Source organism: Castor canadensis, chromosome 5 (assembly GCF_047511655.1).
Source record: "Castor canadensis chromosome 5, mCasCan1.hap1v2, whole genome shotgun sequence".
Classification (NCBI taxonomy): domain Eukaryota; kingdom Metazoa; phylum Chordata; class Mammalia; order Rodentia; family Castoridae; genus Castor; species Castor canadensis.
In genome coordinates, this window is record NC_133390.1 from 7,417,401 (window position 1) to 7,437,618 (window position 20,218).

Genomic DNA, 20,218 nt, shown 5'->3' on the forward strand with positions numbered 1-20,218 from the left:
CGATATGTATCTTAGAAACACCATTTACTACTGATATACTAATTACAATAATTCTTATGGCATCAGTTGAGTAAAGTGGGCCAAAGGCGTCTATCATTATATTGTTTTATTATACTTAGGAGATGACAGTGACATTAAATTCCTCTAAAAACATAATTTTCACTAATTAATAATGACTTTCGTTGTAATTGATAAACTAGCAAGATTTTACTGTGCTTTTCTACATGTATGCCGTACCAACAAAACATCAATAGTAAGCAAAATCTTCCCAAATGCTTTTAAAAGAATGGATAAACCCCTCCTCCAACACCCCCAAGAACTGCTTCTTATCCGCCAAAATATCATGGTTTTTCACGCTCCTCTACAAAAGTCATGGTAATCGCTACTTCCACTTTTATTCTTCATTTTCCAAATCAGAACTGGCTGCAATCTCATGCACTCCCACTGAAAGGACAGTGAAACCTTGCTCCGTATTTATACAGCCACCAAAAAGCAAAAAGGAAATCTGTCCAACTTCCCCATCATGCCTCTAACACAGTGCTGTCACCTCTTGCATGGATTTGAGGTTCTCAAGTCAGCAAATGAAGCATCACAACTGCCTTGGACTGCTGATTCTTCCAGATGAAACAGTTAGCTTGCAGAAATCATGTTGCATGAGTAATCAGCATCTTTAAACACCAAAATCAGGTACCATATACAATACTCATACAACTAAAGATTTTTTAAGGGAATCTCCAACAAGAAACATACTCACAGTCCCTCTGCAGTCTCACATCAGAGCACATGCCCTGAGGGAATGCAGGCAGACCACACTACTATTAAAATGTTGATTTTCTCTCACTTGTGCTCTACTATGTCTCTGTCTCTTCCTGTCTTTTACTGAATATATAAATTGGATTTTCTTATGCTAAACATATACAATGTAATTCCACCATACAGACTTTTTGTAAGAAGGAGGTAAGGTTCCAAGAAATGGAAATTACTTGCTTTTATTAAATATATGAAAATTTTACATCAGGGCTGGAATAACAGCTTTACTAATTAACATGCTTGCACTCATTTGACAACTTTAAATAGAAATTGCAACTTTAAATAGTATGCATACATTCCTATCAAAATGCTTTAAACTTCAGAACATGGGTTACATAAAAAGACATATTCACATTTTCCTGCCTGTGAGTTGCAAGGCTCAAACACTGCATTTACCTGAAAAGAGTAACAGCTGTAACTCTTGTCCGTGTATCTTAAGCCAGACAAGCCTAGTTCTCCAATCCAAAGGAGATTAAAGTAAGCAGTAACTTCTGATTCACTTATCTGATAGAAACTAGTGACAATCTTATCACGGAAGAGTAATTTTCTGGGACCAGAAAGCCATGGAGACCTACATTCAAACTAGAGGTATTTAGCTCTCTAACTATTCCAGGCTTGCTTCTGTTTTACTTTGTCTCTACAATAGAAATTGACCAATATCTTCTTTAGAATCTTGTAATTCTGCAGCCACATGTCTCCAAAAACTCATTCAGGGCTGAGAGTAGTGGCATGAGCCTGTAATCCCAGCTGCTTTGGAGGTAGAGATCAGGAGGATTATGGTTTGAGAACAACCCCAGCAAAAAAGTCAGTGAGACCCTATCTCGAGCAATTAGCCGGATATAGTGGTATACTCCCAGCAACAGGGGAGGTATAGTTAGGAGAATCGCAGTCTGAGGCCAGTCCCTGGCAAAAATACAAGGCCCTGCCTGAAAAACAATTACAGTAAAAAAAAAAAAAGGGGGTTAGGAGCATGGTTCAAGTGGTAGAGTGCCTGGCCAGCAAGCAAAGGTTCTGATTTCAAACCTCAGTCCTGCCAAAAAAAGAAAAAGTATATGGGAACCTATCTCTGAAATAACCTAAAAATTACGTGTGTGAGGGGATGGTATTTACAACCACACAAATGTGTAGCTGTGGCCTAAAAAGTCAAATGCTAAGACAGGAAAATAAAAAGGATTCAGAGGCCTACCCTCAACCTTCCTCTGGAATATAAAAGGACATACCAAAGCTATTAAGTTTCTGGATCCAGATGGCTAATTTGGGCTCCACTTCTTTAAGCTCACTCAAAACATGAAGAAATATTCTTGTCTTTACTCTATTCTTTTCTTGAATCAAATGACAGATAACATAGTCGACTGCTTCACTGAGAAAATTTTTGCTAGAAAAACATGTCGTATAGTCTTCTGTGCTCAGAACTTTCCAAGAAAGCAGTTCTTTGAGAAGCTTGGAAGTATTCAATATACCAGATTTAATCTTGTCAGCATGCTGCTTTATGCACTGCAGAATTCTGTCATCAAGGAACTGACAGCTCTGAACACTGTCTACAGTTTCTAAAGATAAGTAAAAAAGGTTAGTAAAGAGATAAATAGGACTAATTTGCAATAATACAAACTTAGAAAGAAATAATGCAATATTATATACTAAACTGTGACTCAGAGTTAATAATTCTTTATGTTGTTTTACATAAACTTAGGAAATTTTAAACTAGGAATATAAGTATTTAACAATACCTCTGAAAAGACAAGAAAGTTCACTTTAGACTAAACATAAAAAAAGTGAGTACCTTATACCCTTCATTCTGTATCATTCAAGTAATAGCACAGAAAATCTTGCTTCATCTAAAATAAGGTTTCTTCCCTCAATAATCCTAACCCAGCCTCATCAAGTTAATTTAAATTCAGTAAATAGGTTCAGTCCTTAAGAATGCAAAGTTAAAATTCACTGAAAACTTTTTACTAAGAAAGAAAATTTTGATTGATTTGTGAAACATTACAGAATACTAAATGAAAGATGAAGACAACAAATAGAAAATATCATTTTGGGAACAGATTCACAACAGCAGAAAATAGGGAACACTTAATTCAACTCAAAACTGAAGTAAACATACTGGTCAAGATGTACACAAGAATAGTAAAATTGCCTATGAAACCTTCCCGCATCAATCAGGGAATGAACAGAAGATGAGCATAACAGAGAAGGCTGGGTGAGGTAATCTCTAGGAATCTTTTATGAAGTGCCTCTTTATCTGAACTCAACATTACTTCAGATAATTAGTAGCTAACTGACATTTCAATGTGTTGGAAGTTAAATCCACATAACAGAATTTATAGTGCACTGTCAAACATACACTATGAAAGTCAGATATTATGTCCACTTTCACTTTGAAGGAGAAATGAACAGTTTGCCAGTGTTGGCAGCAGGGCATGTGAATTCCTGCACACCTTGTAAAATGAAAGCTCTTCACACCAACCTGCTTGCCATCTCAGAGCAACAGAAGACAGTACACTAAGATGCTAACTGAAACCTGTATTTTAGTGATATTAAAATACTAACTGAAATCTACATTTCAACTCAATAATGATTCACATGATGCCTTTTTTATAAGATGAATATTCAAATGTATACATTTAAACAAGTGTACACCATTCTTATCATGTGTTGAACTTCTGCATACCTTTCTGATCTTCATTTTTAGGTGGATTACTTTCTCTTAAATCCTCTTCCATTCTTTCTTGTGCTAATTTTTTTGCCTCTTGTTTTTGGAGCTTTCTCTTCAATTTTTTGTCTTCTTTCAGTCTTAGCTTCTCTAGGCTGATAAACATTTACCATTAGTGATAACTTGCTTGTTATAAGTGTAACACACTTTGCCTATTGTGGAAACCATTCTCCAAATAATAGCTCCTTTTCCTTTTTAGTTAGAACCTGACCTATATCTTCTGTTCAAAATAAAAACTTACTGATATGTACCCTTAATTTAGTCAATATAAAGGTACTTGGTTCATGTAAACAAGAACCTCAATGATTAAGTATCTCTAAGAATGCAATGTACAGATTGTATAGATGCTATTCCATATACATATATAAATTACTGTACAGGGTAAGTAAGAACAGAACAAATTGCTCTGTAAGGTAGTATATGTAAACTCCTATTTCAAAGAAAAATCCCACGGTAAAATATTTTCACATCCTAATAATAACCCACATATCAGAATTTGGTTGGTGTAGTTACAGTGAATTCTTTCCAACAAATAATTCTGTTCATCTTTTCTTTTGGTTTTTCTTGGTCACAAATGATACAAAAAGAAAAGAAAAAGAAGAAGCACTTTTCAGAATGAAAACAAGAAGCAGGACCAAAAAGAAAAGAAAAAAGGATTGGAATTATTTGATCTGAACAAAAAGATACAGAGAGGTGAATAATTTAGACAGTACATTGAATATTTCAAGGTAAGAAATAACCATTGGTTGAAAATGTTTGCTGAAGAGAGATAAAAAGGAAAAATGCTTTGCAATTAAAAGTTTAAACAACTGAGAGCTAAATATGCTTTTACCTAAATGCCAAATAGGTTAATTAAACATATAATCTCCCAACATGAAATGTCATAAATTTATAAATTCAATGACTATATAATGATTCTTATTCATTTTAAGTATTTACCATTCTAAGCTAGTGCTCTTTAAGTTTCAAATAGCCATAAAAATCATTTAAATACTTATTTGGATATATGTGCAGACAGCCAATTTAAAAAACAGTGTAATTTAGAAATCTGCATTTAACAAAATTATATTCTAAGAGATATCATAAAACTACTGATTGTTAAAAATCTTACCTAGAACATTTCTGTTTCAGAATAGGTCTTGGAGGAACCTTTTCTTTTATGACCTTGTGTTCAAACTTTAAATAAAACAAAGACACCAAAATTTGTCTCATACTCCCAAGACATAAAGCACAAAACTACAAATAACAAGTATTTCAGAAACACACAGTGTTCAATTTGATAGAGAACAGCAGTGATGCTCTGACCCAGACAAAAGCCCAGAAAGCTTTAACAAAACAATATACTGAAAGAGGAATGAGAAAGTAGACACACTTTAGGAAGAAGTTTTTTAAAAGTTAAGAGTAAGCAGAAGATCCAATAAACTATAAATTTTATTACAACTACCCACTCCAGTCATCCCCAGGTAGAGGTTAAAGGTAATCTTACAAGATACTCCCCACCCTTACATGCCCACACCCACTCCAATCCCTAACACTTTGAGGGGGATTAAGAAAACAAAATCATCAAAAGAGTAAAAACAGTAAAACTAAAATGTAAAAAGCTGCTTTCTCTCATTAGAATATAAAATAATGTAAAAAGCTTCACTGCAATGCATATCCTAATAATTCCTGTATTTTCTTAAATGTCTTAACATGTTTTTTCTGAAAAAGACAAGATTCAAATCACACAACCTACAAACTTAAATTATGTTTTAAAAGATAAGCGTTTTGGTTATCAGCTTAATAAAGCATCTCCTTTATTAGATACTTACTTCACATTTAACTTGACCACCACTGCTAAAGATGACAATCTTAGAAATTATTCCTTCACAGTCAGGGGTAAGACAAATTCCTTGTAGAAAATCCTATTTAATTTTAAAAAGAAAGAATGTTATGTCTACAGTAGATAAATCTATATATGCAAACCATCTTAACCACCAAGAATAGTCAAAATATAGCATAAAACCTCCCTTCAGGGAAGCATTTCTTTTTGAAGTCCCTACTTCCTACTCCTGCCCTGTGACTTTCAGAGGTCCCAAAGGAAGACTATGCTTTCGGGTGTGGGTTGACTTGCTTGGTCAAGAGGCTCCAGGACATACAGCATGTCTCAGCAAAAGCTTTAAGAAACACTTCATGGATTGGTCATTGCTCTTTTTCCTCTGAAACAGGAACATGTTCCAGAAAAGGGTCTTTGATTCAGAATCAAAGACTATGGCCACATAGAACAGTGATGTCACAGGTTAGCCTTGGCCAATACCTGAAAACTTCAGGACAAGTAATGTAACCAAGAAACGAACCTGCCATTGTAAGTTAGAAGACGTTTGGATTGAATATTACTTCAGCTTCTTAATGAAAGCTGACTAATTTACAGAGGGTATTTAGAACCAAAAGAATGGTGAAGACCATGAAGACAGAGTAGATAGCTAGAGAAACTCAATTTAAGAGAGATACAGCAGACCATAACAATGGTTTTTGAATGTAACATTCAGTATCTAGTGAACTATATGAAATTTATTTCTTCCAAACTTGAATAATTCCTACTGCTAAGATACTTAATCCAATCACCTTATTTTTTCCTCAGTAAGAATAAGTGGTCTACATAAGCCCACTGAGTGTAGAAAAAGGTTTCCTTTTAAATTCATAGCTTTTACAGAAGAGAAATAAATTTTATGTTAATACAATTGTAAAATTATGCCTTCTTTCAAAGTACTCTTGATAAGAAAATCCCCATGAGAAATGACAATATAAAATTTAAGTTGATTTCTTAGATCAAATTAGCATCTCAAATTTTGATAGAAAAGAAAAATACTGAGACCTTCATTCTATATCAGTGCTTTCTAGTGATTAAAATATCTCTGAACCTCTAAATTGTCAGTGCATTAATTTAAGACTTGTACTTTTAATCATGTATTTAAATCTTATTTTTTGATCTCAACAATCACAATACAAGATAGTTAAGCAATTTATTAATGCCTCTACAGTTGCTGATTTTATAAAAAGCAACATAAAATTAAAAAAAAAATAAAAACACTCCAGCCAGGTGTGGTAGCATGTGCCTGTAATCAATTCCATCTACACAGAAAGCATAGGTAAGAGGATTCTGGTCTGAGGCTTGTCTAGGACAAAAACACAAGATCCTATCTAAAGAATAATTAAAGTGAAAAAAGGGACTGGGGGCATGGCTCAAGTTCTCGAGCACCTACCTAGCAAGCTTGAGACCCTGAGTTCAAACTTCAGTACCACCAAAAAACCCCACTATATTTTCCACTCTGTAATTAAAATTTTAATTTTAAACTTTCTAACTACATCAAGAATGCTCATGAAAGAATTTATATTCACATAAGACTTCTTCCAAACATTTTTCAGAGAAAAAACTAAAATAAAGTAAGCATTGTAAAAAATCTAGACAATCTTATTATGTCTTACCTTGTCAATTTTATCATTAAATGTTGTTGTTTTTAACTTCTTCCAGCAGTTCATGTGAAATTCTACTTTACAATACTGGCAACAGCTGATCCGTATAAAACCCTGGGTTTTCAAAACACATTGAAATTCACATTTTAAAGATGTCTATGCCACACATTCACTCATAGTATACATACTGAAGTAGAGTAGTTGCATTCACTGGGTAAACATAATAATTTCTTCTTGTGTGGGAATATAATACTACTGTACCCCAAAATGCCTGAATGACATCTTCATTTCCACAGTGGACAGCTGCATTATCCTTTACAATATATCACATATTTTATAAACATTATTTCATCTGATCTACTAGAAACATTATTTCTACTTGATCTGGGTAGAATAAACCAGTAACTTAATCATTCAATCAAGTGCCAGATTTTAGTTTCAAGTTAGGTCTTTAGGGGGTAATTCAGTGACTGCAATGGTCTCTAGATTCTTGAACTCAAATTTGACAAGACATTAAAAATGCAACAAATTAGAGGTAACAATCTCATTTTGTTTCCTGTGTTCCTAAGGATGAAGCACTTACATGAAACAGTAACTTGAGGAGGAAAGGGAATTAACTAGCTTGCCTTTTCAGGTCACCACCCCAGCCTACAATATTTATGTCTGTGGTTCTGGACTTGCATGTGAGGTGATGAGACCTGAAGAAATCCAGGGGAAGGAGCAGGCAGAGGAAAGAAAACCTCTAGCAAGCCAGAGAACACAGATACCTCCAACCACAGAACTTAATGCTGAGTACATTTCAAGGCACAACTATGCATGTTACTGTCCCACTGCGCATTCATTATTTACCTTAAAATCTGGATCAGTTATATATATCTGAATCTTGGAGTATCCACGGCACTTCTGATAGCAGCAAATGGCATCTGGCACTGGGGGGAATCTGCATTCTTCAACAAATTTCTCTAACAGCATCTAAAATAAATTAAACAAAATGACACATGAAAGTCTCAATAAAAATGCCTGTGATTTCAATGACCCTTGCCATCAATGGAATGATACATAGGAATGACTAGATCTTTTTAAGAACAAACTGTACAACTCTTCAATTTTTCTTTTATCATTCTTTTTGTTTTTGGTGGTACTGAGGTCTGAACTCAGGGCCCCTGGCTTGCTAGGCAGGCACTCTACAACTTGAGCCATACTTCAGCCCTAAAGATTTTCCTTTATAAAGAAGACTGATACAGAGATGTATCAAGAGAACTAAAAAAATATACATGCTTTTAGAATTTCAGAAGCAGAATTAAAATCTTGTCCTGTTATAATCACTAAACTTCATTTTGTAATTTACAGCTCTTAGAAGTCTCCGTTAAGGATTAAGAGGGACTCAAATAAGAGAATAATCCTCAGGTCAGCCACGAGGACATTACTATTCTCTTTTTCATTGTCACTTCATCAAGAATCCTGCGCTGCTGGCAGAGTGGCTAAAGTGGTAGAGTGCCAGCCAAGCAAAGCGTGTGATCCTACATTCAAACCCCAGTACTACCAAAAAAAAAAGAATCCTGACACTCCATTCATGTACCTCCTTGAATCTCTGCCATCCATGATTGTTTATCCCCTGGAGAATGATCCAATGCTACTAATCCCCTGAGACTTTCATGCCATGCTTCCTGTATTGGCCTTTTGTTATTAATAACTCCTATGCCTCCATTCCAGTCTGGTATGAGAGAGGAAAATCCAATGATCCCTGGCTTTATTCCTCTTTGGAAGCTTTGTTGAGATATAATTAACATACCACACAATTCAGGCAAGAACACAGTTCAGTGGCTGTCTTTATATGTAGATTTGCCTATTCTGGAAATTTCATACACAGAATCATACAATATATAGATTTTTGTGTCTGTTTATTTATTTACTTATTTTTACTTAGCATATTTTTCAAGGTTCATTCATGTGTGGTAAATACCAGTACTTTTTTATTTTCTTGCAGTCCTGCACTTGCTATCTCTACCACTTGAACCACATTCCCAGTCCTCTTGCTGTTTTGTTTTTCAGAAAGGAACTCATACTTTTCCCCTCGGCTAGCTTAGACCTTGATCCTTCTACTTCTGCCTCCCAAAAAGCTGAGATTATACCATTAACCATCACACTGGCTAATTTTTGAGACAGGGTCTTGCTAACTTTTACCCAAACTGGCTTTGAACTGCAATCCTCCTGTCTCTAACTCCTAAGTAGCTGAGATTACAGACATGTACCACCATGCCTACCCTGTACTACTACTTTTTATTTATCCATTCATGGAATGCCTTCCATTTTGGCTTTTACAAATTATGCGACAATAATGAACGTTCATGTGCAAATTTTTGAGAATATGTTATTCTTTCTCTGTGCACTCTGTGAGTGGAATTGCTGGGCCACACAGTATGTCTATGTTTAACAGGTGGAGGAACTACCACAGTACTTTCCCAAGGCACTGCACCATTTGGCACTGCACCAGCAATGCGTATCTTCCACAACCTTGCCAGCACTTACTGTTGGCTTACATCCTAGTGAGTGTGAGTGTTTCACTGTGGTTTTTATTTGCATTTCCCTGATGGTAGTGATATTGTGCTAATTGGTCACCTCTATATTTTCTGTGTATAAATACCTCCTCAGATCCTTTGTCTACTTTTTAATTAGATTATTTAGCTTTTTACCATTAAGTTGTAAAGGCTGACCCTTGTAATTTTAAAAGCTTTAGCCAAAAGCAAGCTCAGAGTATATGCAAAGATTCACCACAATTTAAGACCTAATTCAGTCAATTCATGAAGAATTTTGTCTTTGCAGAACTAGTAAAAAATCTTTATGGCTCTAAGCATGGCAATAAATTCTATTTTCTGAATCTATAAGGACTATTTCAGTAACTAGAGTGACTACAGCAAAACAATAATGCGGTACCTTCCTCTAGGTACAATTGGTACCGTATACTGCATAATCACGCATTCTCAAGTCAGAATGCCTGGACTCAAGTTCCAGCTCCACTACTGCCTTGCTGTCTAACCTGGAGCTCATCACTTAACTTCTCTACACTTAATCTTCCTCGTGTAAAATGGGAATGATCCCAGCACCTGACCCTCAGGGCTGCTGTATAAACGGAAGGTATGTGACTGGCACACACAGGAAACGTAATAAACGTGAGTGATTTTCATTAGTTTTTAAAGGGAGATTCGTGTCAGGAGGTAAGGTTATAGTTCTGCTACCTCCCTCTTCCAGTCCCTGGGTCAGCTGATGAAGGTGGCTTCACAGATAGTAAGAAACACTTGAAGAAATAAACAGCTACCTTTATTTTTTCTGGATGCGACTCTTCAATTATCACATTACTTGTGGGCCAAGTTAACACACCAGGAAGACGACAAATCAAAGTTTTTGCCTTTTCGAAGTGATTGAGGGCTTCGAGAAACCTAAGTCGTAAGAAAGAAGATACTGAAGATGTGACACGGTATTTTCATTCATCACAGCAAAAAGTTATCAAGACCTCAAGTTTATTATGAAGAGTGCATTCAAAAAATGACTAGGCAGAAATAGTCAATGAACCTAAATTTTCTTTAAAAAGAAAACTAAGGCATTATTGTTATTTGCTATTGTAGTAATATAAACTAAACACAACTGTGTTCTCGACTCAGACTGTATTATATAAGGTGAGTTCTAGGTCTTTTAAAGTTGACAAAAGAATACTGAAGTACTTTTCATAAAGTCTTTATTCTTCTCTTCAGACAAGAGAATAAACCAATTTGCTGCTTCCTCCAATCTTAAAATGATCCCCCAATTAAAAAACGTATTTTGCCTGTAAGTGCAGAAAAGCTAGACCACCCTCCACCATAAGTTCCCAACAGCAGGACTATGAACCAAAAGTTGTACATTACAATGCCAAATTATTTAGAAATGAAAATATAAACACCTACCAATATGGCAGAAGCTTGTCAGCTTACCAGAGTCCCCATGATTTTACAAATTTATGCTGCATTCCTAGACTTTGTGAATACATGCATACATTAAAGAGCTACGGTCCTAAATAATTTATAGTACACTTTGAAGTTAATTTCATGTGCTATTCATATTGTGACTGTTAAATCCTCACTTCCCGTGTATTAACATAATTCTTAATATAGTTCAGTCTAGCTAGACAGTTACTTTACAAAGTGAAAGAACTTTGTTTAATCTTTAAAAATCTATAAAGGAGACTCTAGGCGCATTCTAAGTCTGGATTCCTAAGATTCTCATCAAGCTTCCTTTAAAAAGTTAGATGAAAATTTGAGGATACAGGTTGTGAATGATAATGAACCAGCTAACAATTATTTATTTATAAATTAACTTAATACACCTACCAATATGGGTGCAAAAACTGGCAGGAACAGAGATTTTTTTTTTTTAAGTGCAAGATATAATCCTGTCCACTAAGGGCCAGGCAATTTGAAAAGACAATACTAAGAGATAGGAAACGTTTAGAGAACAGCTACATGTTAAATATCAGAAAAATTCAGAGAACAGATTTTTTTGGGGGGGGTGCAGTATTGGGGTTTGAACTCAGGGCTTCACGCTTGCTAGGCAGGAGTTCTATGGCTTGAGCCACTCCTCCAGCTCTTGGGAAATAGATCTGCATACCTAATTCATGATGTCTTTGAATATGCAGGCACTTCTCATTTTCAGAGTTAGATTTGGGGCAAGGCAAGTGGCACTGGGATTGGATGCGAGGCGTGAGAGGCAGCCCTCTGTCACTCAATTCACACTCCATACCTAGACTTTTTGCTTCTTTGTTTGTGTTTTGCTTAGGATGTTTCATTAACTCTGCCTGGGCTCAAGCCACAATCTACAATCCTTCTACCTCTGCTTTCAAGTGTCTTGGATGACAGACATGCACCAGCACACCTGGCCCACAATTAGATTTTTAGAGCATTAATTTATATCAATTAAACTAAATTACTTTCATTTACATCAACTCAGTCTCATTTATAGATGACATGTACTAAAGGATATTAAATGCTTCAGGTTAAATTACTCAACTATTGACTTTCTTATTAAATTCAAAATTAGGAAATACCAGGAACTACACTGACAGGCCTTGGTTTAATAATTACTGAGATGCTAGCTTAAGGTAAGTCACAATTATGACAGTGTGCTACACATAAAATATGAAAATAACTGCAGAAAAGGGATCATTGCAGAAAGGGGACATTAGACTTCACATGAGTAAAGAGTCTAGTGCTCACTGCTACTCACCTGTTCTTTTTCAAATATACTTTTCCGATTCCACAGTAGGCCAAGCAATCAAGTCCCTCGTTGGGGTAGTGTTCAATAATTCTCTTAAACTGGTTTTCAGCTTCAGATAACTCCTACAATAGCAGTGTGACCAACATCACTTATACTAAAAGAAAAACACTGGAACGGACTCTATCTGAAACAACTTTTTCTTTTTGAGCAATATTAAGTGAATACATATCAAAAAGTTCATACAAAAAATTATGCTTTCTGTATTTCATTTGCTTAGAAATTATATAAATTTCTGATCATGTGGCTATTCAGATAGTCATATGGAAACTCAGATATACAACAAAACCAATCCTGCTGGAAACACCAGACAGCGAACCACTGTCGTTGAACGTTTACTAGTTATTAAGGTCCTGGTGTCAGTACTAAAAGACTGATTTTATTGTAAACACACCATAACATGCATTCTAGTAGGTGCTAAACACACCATAACATGCATTCTAGTAGGTGCTGTTCCCTTAGAAAGCCTGGCATTCCAGTGGAATTACCAGTTTTGTGGCATACAACAGTAAAAGTTCTGTCTAAAAACTGCACTTCAGGTGTGTGTGGCAGGGGATAAAGGAAAATGATGGAAGGGGTGAATTTAAGTATGATATATTTGATATATTGTAAGAACCCCTACCCAGCACAACAATAAAAACATAAATAAATAAAATAAAATTTGGAAAAATTCACCAATTTTCCTTTTTTTTTAAAAGACACTTTAGTAAAAACTTTAAGAGAGTTCAGAGTGCATTCTTCTGAATAGTCTCAATAGTGGGAAACTTTGTGGTTTAAATAAATTTTATTTTTGGAAAAATTCCCAAAGATATTTAGTTCTAAGAAATACTGGCAATCCCACTTTAGTGTAAAAGGAGCTTGTAAGAAGCTTTTTTTTAAATTAATTTATTACTTTGGTGGTAATGGGGTTTGAACTCAGGGTTCTCACATTTGCTTAGGCAAATGTGACTACCACTCGAGTCACTCTGCCAGCTCTTATATGTGCTTGGTATTTTCTCTTTTTAAAAATTTTATTTATTTTTATTTTTTATTATTGTATTATTGTACTGGGTACAGTGTGATATTTACAAAAGTGTTTACAATATATCTTGTTAAATTCACCTCCCTCATCATTCTCTTTTATTTCCCCTTCCCCATTATAGAAGTTTCAACAGGTCTCATTTTTCCATTTTCATACATGAGTACATAATATTTCCATCATAGTCACCATCCTACACCCTTTCAAGAACTATTTGCTCAGACTGGCCTCAAACTGAGATCCTCCTGATCTCTGCCTCGAGTAGCAAGGATTATAGGTGTAAGCCACTGAGCCTGGCTTGTAAGAAGCTTTGAGGCTGGTTTCAAAGATCATTCCAAAAATATTTGAAACAAGGGCTGTGCTAGCATAAACACATGGCTTCCTTAAGTGACTACTTGGATGAAAATCTTAAATGTAGAAGCTCTACACTAAATAATCTATTCTACTGCTCTGTATGAAACTGTACTGTTTATTTTGTGCACTTACTTAAATCAGTCTCATTATTTTACAGTAAATCACAATTGCAATAAACTATTTCTTCAATTCTGATAAGGCAAAAGATGATATTTATTGTTCTGTCAAGATACAATTAAATTATGAAGTCTTATTTCCAATAATCGATTAGAAAACAGAATTATATAGGAATTAATGGAAGACATTCCATCTTTTACATGAAGAACAAGAAAAATGAACCTCAGGCACTATGGACCCCTGTGAGTGAGTGGACATAAAAGATACTTTGATCTTAACTGAGTGGCAGCTTAGGGCGTAAGCTTTCATTTAAGCGAGGAAGGCTAGAGTCCAAGTTGGCAGAAAGGGCATCTAGAATGACCTGTAGATCATCTCAGCATTTACAGAAACCCAAAAACCACCAGCCATGGAAAACAGTCATAGCATGCACAGTGCAGTTAAGTAAGCACCTAGGAAAGCACAGCAGGGTCACAGGCAATGGAAACCATAGGAACACAGATCATGTGTCATTATGGGCAGAATGCATTCAAAACATAATCAAATACTTTGTATTCACCACCCAGACTGAGACATTAACAAAACCATTTTACTTCACTTTTTGTTTTTTTGGTGGTATTAGGATTTGAACTCAGGGTGCTTACAAAGCAGCCACTCTACCACTTGAGCCACACATGCAGTCCCATTTTTACTTTTGTTTTCCTAATAAAACAGCAAAACACAAAGTTGACATCTTCTTTTTAACCTCCCCTGAATCACTCCAGCCTTCTATCACTAAATGCAACCATTATCTGAAATCTGATGCAGGAAGAGTACGAGTTTTGTACCTTCATCAGATGCATAGAGATCCATAAATAATCCACCGCATGGCTCTGTTTGAAACTGTACATAAATGGGATCACAGTGTTTTTGTTCTCCAACTTGCCCTTTTTCCTCAATATTATGCTTTTGAAATCTATCTTCCATGATACATAAGGTATCACCAATTGCCAGGCATAGCCTTTTTCTACTAAGAATACAAATAATTTTTTTTTTTTGAGACAGTGTCTTGCTATGTGGCCTATGCAGGCTTCAAACTCATGATCCTTCTTCCTCTGCCTCATGGGTGTTAGGACACATGTGTGTCACCAAACACTGCCCAAATTTTCTTTAAAAAGAAAAAACACAAACTATCCCAGCACATGGGAGTTGGAGGCAGGAGGACTATGAGTTTGAGGCCAGTCTGGGCTATATAATAAGACCCTATCTCAAGGTCTCTAAACTGAAGAGAACACCCACAGAGTGGGAGAAAATATTGGCCAACTATACATCAGACAAAGGACTGATAACCAGAATATACAGGGAACTTAAAAAACTAAATTCTCCCAAAACTAATGAACAATAAAGAAATGGGCAAGTGAACTAAACAGAACTTTCTCAAAAGAAGAAATTCAAATGGCCAGAAAACACATGAAAAAATGCTCACCATCTCTAGCAATAAAGGAAATGCAAATTAAAACCACGCTAAGATTCCACCTCACCCCTGTTAGAATAGCCATCATCAGCAACACCACCAACAACAGGTGTTGGCGAGGATGCGGGGAAAAAGGAACCTTCTTACACTGTTGGTGGGAATGTAGACTAGTACAACCACTCTGGAAAAAAATTTGGAGGCTACTTAAAAAGTTGGACATCGATCTACATTTGATCCAGCAATACCACTCTTGGGGATATACCCAAAAGACTGTTACTCCAGAGGCACCTGCACACCCATGTTTATTGCGGCACTATTCACAATAGCCAAGTTATGGAAACAGCCAAGATGCCCCAGCACTGACGAATGGATTAAGAAAATGTGGTATCTATACACAATGGAATTTTATGCAGCCATGAAGAAGAACGAAATGTTATCATTTGCTGGTAAATGGATGGAATTGGAGAACATCATTCTGAGTGAGGTTAGCCTGGCCCAAAAGACCAAAAATCGTATGTTCTCCCTCATATGTGGACATTAGATCAAGGGCAAACACAACAAGGGGATTGGACTATGAGCACATGATAAAAGTGAGAGCACACAAGGGAGGGGTGAGGATAGGTAAGACACCTAAAAAACTAGCTAGCATTTGTTGCCCTTAACGCAGAGAAAATAAAGCAGATACCTGAAAGCAACTGAGGCCAATAGGAAAAGGGGAACAGGTACTAGAGAAAAGGTTAGATCAAAAAGAATTAACCTAGAAGGTAACACCCATGCACAGGAAATCAATGTGAGTCAATGCCCTGTATAGCTATCCTTATCTCAACCAGCAAAAACCCTTGTTCCTTCCTATTATTGCTTATACTCTCTCTACAACAAAATTAGAAATAAGGGCAAAATAGTTTCTGCTGGGTATTGAGGGGGGGAGAGGGAGGGGGCGGAGTGGGTGGTAAGGGAGGGGGTGGGGCCAGGGGGGAGAAATGAACCAAGCCTTGTATGCACATATGAATAAAAGAAAAATGAAAAAAATAAATAAATAAAATGCTTTTTCCAGGAAAAAAAAAAAAAAAGTTCCTTTTACAAAGTGAAAGGAAATAGTTTGAAAAAAAAAAAGACCCTATCTCAAAACAAAACAAAAAAACCCAAAATCAAACTTAGCTATTTCAGAATTTCAAGGACATATGCAGAAGGAAATAAGCCAAAATGGGAAAACAATTTTTATATAGCTTCTAAAATTATGTCATATTTTAATTGTTTATCTGTTGCAAATCTTACCTCAGGCTGTCCTATTCCAAGGAGAGAAATGGCAAGTCCATAGACGACTAATACATAGTTAATCATAGCCAAGTTCAATTGCTGTCAATAAAAATGCTTTTGTTAAAAATGTGAGCATAATTCTGCCTAATTTGCATCATACTGACCACAGAAAAAGGGGTAATAACTCACTAATCAATATGACTGGGCTAAAGATCAATTAGAATACACATTTTGTAAAGATAAGTATTATATTGTTATTAAGTATTAAAAACCCAGAACCAATGTCTCAGAGTTCCTTGAGGCATATTTTACAACAGATTAGATTAATTTTTAGTTAAAGTCAAATTATTTTGCATGTAAGTGAATACTTGTGACAGATTAAGTAGGACAGCTGTTCTCTTACAACTTTGCTTAAACTACTGACTTACGTAGTTAATACTTTCTTGCTGGATGAAAAGATGTAACTACAGTGAGTCCAAATCCTTAACTTAGTACTTTTAATAAGAGAAAAGGCCAGGAGGTTCTAATGAACCCAAACAATGGCCAAGAAGTGAGTATAAACATGGGTTATGTATTGAGTATAATTATAAAGTCTGAATTGGAAGCATTACCTGCCTCCCACAACCTGGGGAGATTTGCCTGAGCTGGTACAATGTATGTACGTGAATTAGGTCCTTACTTCTCTTCTACATTCATCTGAGGTGCATTATAAATAGTTATGATTCACTGACTTTACCTTTATTTTTTGAGGATCTAAGCCATTTAACAATTCTGTAAAGGCTTGTGCAGCACTGCGGCAACGCTGCTCCAACAAGGCTGTGTAACCATCCTGAATTAAGCTCCTGAGCATTTTCATTATATTAGCAAAATCCTGCAGAGAAGAAATACTGTCTCAGTAGTTAAAATCTGTAAATTTTTAACTGAAGTTAAGATGCTAAATTCATCAGTAATATTTTATAAGTGATAATAAATACTTAGTACTATAACTACCCTTTATATATTTCTCAGAAATTCATTATTCTTTAAAATGGAAATTAAAAGGTACTTCACCATCTTCATTCTAACACATCTGCCATTGGTCCTGACACAAAAGGGTGGTTCATTTTACTCTATGTGATGCTAAGTCTTGCTTGCTTTTTCAGACTAAAGCAACTTTGACAACATATACAAAGAACACCAACCATCACTTCAATAAGTAAACGGTTTGGCTGGGACTAGAACAATTAGACACAAAAACAATCAATCTATGTAATGGTTACTATCTTGTATTAATAACTGCCACGATGCTTTGAAACAAACCTTAATTTTAAGCAAAAAAGTAGATATTTTAATCTTTAACTCTACTCTTAACATGTACTTAAATATAGCCAGACAAATTTACTGGAAGATATTAGTATATCAAATGCAAAAGGAAAAACATCAAAAGTGAAAAACAAAAATTAAATAAAGAAACACTTTGTAATTTTACTACATATGGGCACATAAATTATGATTTGAATTCAGATTTTAGATAGCTGGCAAGAGCAGTCAGAAGAACTGTGTAAAGACTGGACAGACAAGACTAGACACTCCTTGCAATACAGGTGTACACACTCAATAGAGCAGAAAATACAAATCTGAGTGCAACAGCCCTCTGTTCCAAACAGTAAAAATCCAAAAGGAGAGCTAACTGCACAGAGGGAAAGCAATTTGGTCACACATTGACAAAAGCTTCTTGCTCATTTCCTGTAAGACAAAGTTCAGGAAAACATTCCTCCAAAATGTGCATGGAACAGAGCAGCTCTCACATAAACCTGGTATTTGTTACAGTAATTAAAAAATACAATGATAGTCATATTTACTTTAAGGTATCAACTGGAGGGTATAAAGATGATTTGTTATTCCCACAAATGCTAGTTACTAGCCTTGCATTAATTGATTCAATTTTACTCTCTTTCTCATTTGAGAAAACAGATCCCTGTAACCTCATGTTTTCATTGGGAACTATTTCCGCCAATATAACACAACACAGATTACCTGTAATGGAAGCGCCACCTGAGCAAGTGGAGTCACCTCACTACAGACTCAATCTCATTATCTTCAGCATATGAGAGACCCCGTAAAAATGTGCTAGGTAAACAAACGGGGGGTTCAAAAAAACTGTCATGCATGTTTAAATAACCTTCTTATGGTGTATCACACACACAGACTTTCTATTCTAAGACCTTCCGGGTTTTTAGACTCAACAAAATCAATTGGGAACACATAATTGAAAAATAGCCAACTGTTAGGAATTCTAAAAATGCTTTTACGTAAATGATTATAAATCTATTTTAGTCCTTTGGGATGTCTGTTACATAGAACTAAAGTAATTAATAGAATTTTTAAATGACCCATATATTTTGAAATAAATACTACATGCCATGCCTTTTTCATCACTAGTTAACATAGCTTTTATATACAAAGCTTTTGTTATTTTATTTACATATGATATTCATCTGCTTAATGATCAATCATTCAAAGAAAATATGTGCTCCTTAATCATTTACAGTAGGCATAATGAAACTGCAAATGTTTCAATCTTTTAAAATTATTTCCATTAGTTAAAAGTCTGGCTGACAATTATCAAGTTAATGTTTAAATAAGTGATAGTTTGATTTCTTAGCAAACATATTAAATCACAACTAGAACTTTACTCATGTGAAAATGTTTTGCTCAAAAGTGTTTGCTTTTTCGATTGAAAAAGGCTTCTTCTCCATTACCTGGTGTGCAGCTCTGGAAGTTTTAGAAAATTGTTTCTCCAAGATATTTTTCAAATCTACTGGTAAAGTCAACTGTGAACCAGAACTAAAAAAGAAAAGCATTTTTTTTTGAATTATTTAAAAGTAATACAGCCCTACTTACAAAAAAGAAAAAGTGTGTTTACTAAAGTTCACTTAAAATACTCAGTAAATGGAGACTCACGTGAGCCTCTGATAGAAATCCTATCAAGATGCTGATTTCCACCCCAAGATAAGATTTATAAATCCAATGCAATCTCAAGTAGGTCCCCATGAAATTAGAAAAAAACATACCTGAATTTTTCTGATTCATTGTTTCGGGATTTTTGTTTTCCTTTATGTTTTGGAGGCTGACCTGTGAATATAAAAATATTTGTTCCTGAATCGGGTACATAAAAATTCATAAGCTTGAGAGGAAAACAACAAAAAAATGTAAATTGGAGTAAGAAAGCCAAAGAAGCAATAATGTGTGAGAGTATAACTACAAATAGGCCAAGAAAGAGGTTACTAGTCTATATATGAGGTAAAATTATGATAAAAAATTAAAATACTGATAGTTATTCTTTAGGTATACAGCACGTAAGAGATAAAGGTGATAGGTCCTATATTCAGGCAGTTTACAATCAGATTGGAAGAAAAGACACATTGCTTCAGTAATTACACAATCACCATTACAAAGAAAGAAGATAACATTGTTACTGCAATACTAATTCCATAGTCTCTCATAACTCACAAAAGGGAGGAGTCACTTAAGCTGGAGTGGTGGGGAAAACATGACTGAAGCTTCAGTATCTGTGTTTGATTTTGAAGAAAAGGTAGGATTTGGACAAAATGATGCAAACCCAAGGTAGAATTTACTTCAGAAATTAGAAACAAAAACGTACACTCCAGAGAGCTCCACAAGGGTGGAAGACTGAACAGGGACTGCAAAGGCAGTTGAGGTATGCATTTACAGACCCCTCCCAACACATCCCTATTCCACTAGG

At 35.3% G+C, this 20,218-nt stretch overlaps 1 protein-coding gene across 2 annotated transcripts in view; it reads right to left on the minus strand.

The window, feature by feature from the left end:
* The window catches only part of Ttc3 (tetratricopeptide repeat domain 3), a 99,835-nt gene that overhangs the window by 44,457 nt on the left and 35,160 nt on the right, over positions 1-20,218 (minus strand). For both annotated transcript variants that reach the window (XM_020174717.2, XM_074072668.1), the window contains exons 15-26: positions 19,527-19,587; positions 19,215-19,299; positions 17,210-17,344; positions 16,492-16,572; positions 12,230-12,342; positions 10,293-10,413; positions 7,826-7,948; positions 6,989-7,090; positions 5,335-5,427; positions 4,635-4,699; positions 3,482-3,618; positions 2,031-2,357 (exon numbers count right to left, since the gene is read on the minus strand). In XM_020174717.2, the coding sequence (XP_020030306.2) occupies positions 2,031-2,357; positions 3,482-3,618; positions 4,635-4,699; positions 5,335-5,427; positions 6,989-7,090; positions 7,826-7,948; positions 10,293-10,413; positions 12,230-12,342; positions 16,492-16,572; positions 17,210-17,344; positions 19,215-19,299; positions 19,527-19,587 (1,443 nt within the window). The remainder of the gene's footprint in view (positions 1-2,030; positions 2,358-3,481; positions 3,619-4,634; positions 4,700-5,334; positions 5,428-6,988; positions 7,091-7,825; positions 7,949-10,292; positions 10,414-12,229; positions 12,343-16,491; positions 16,573-17,209; positions 17,345-19,214; positions 19,300-19,526; positions 19,588-20,218) is intronic.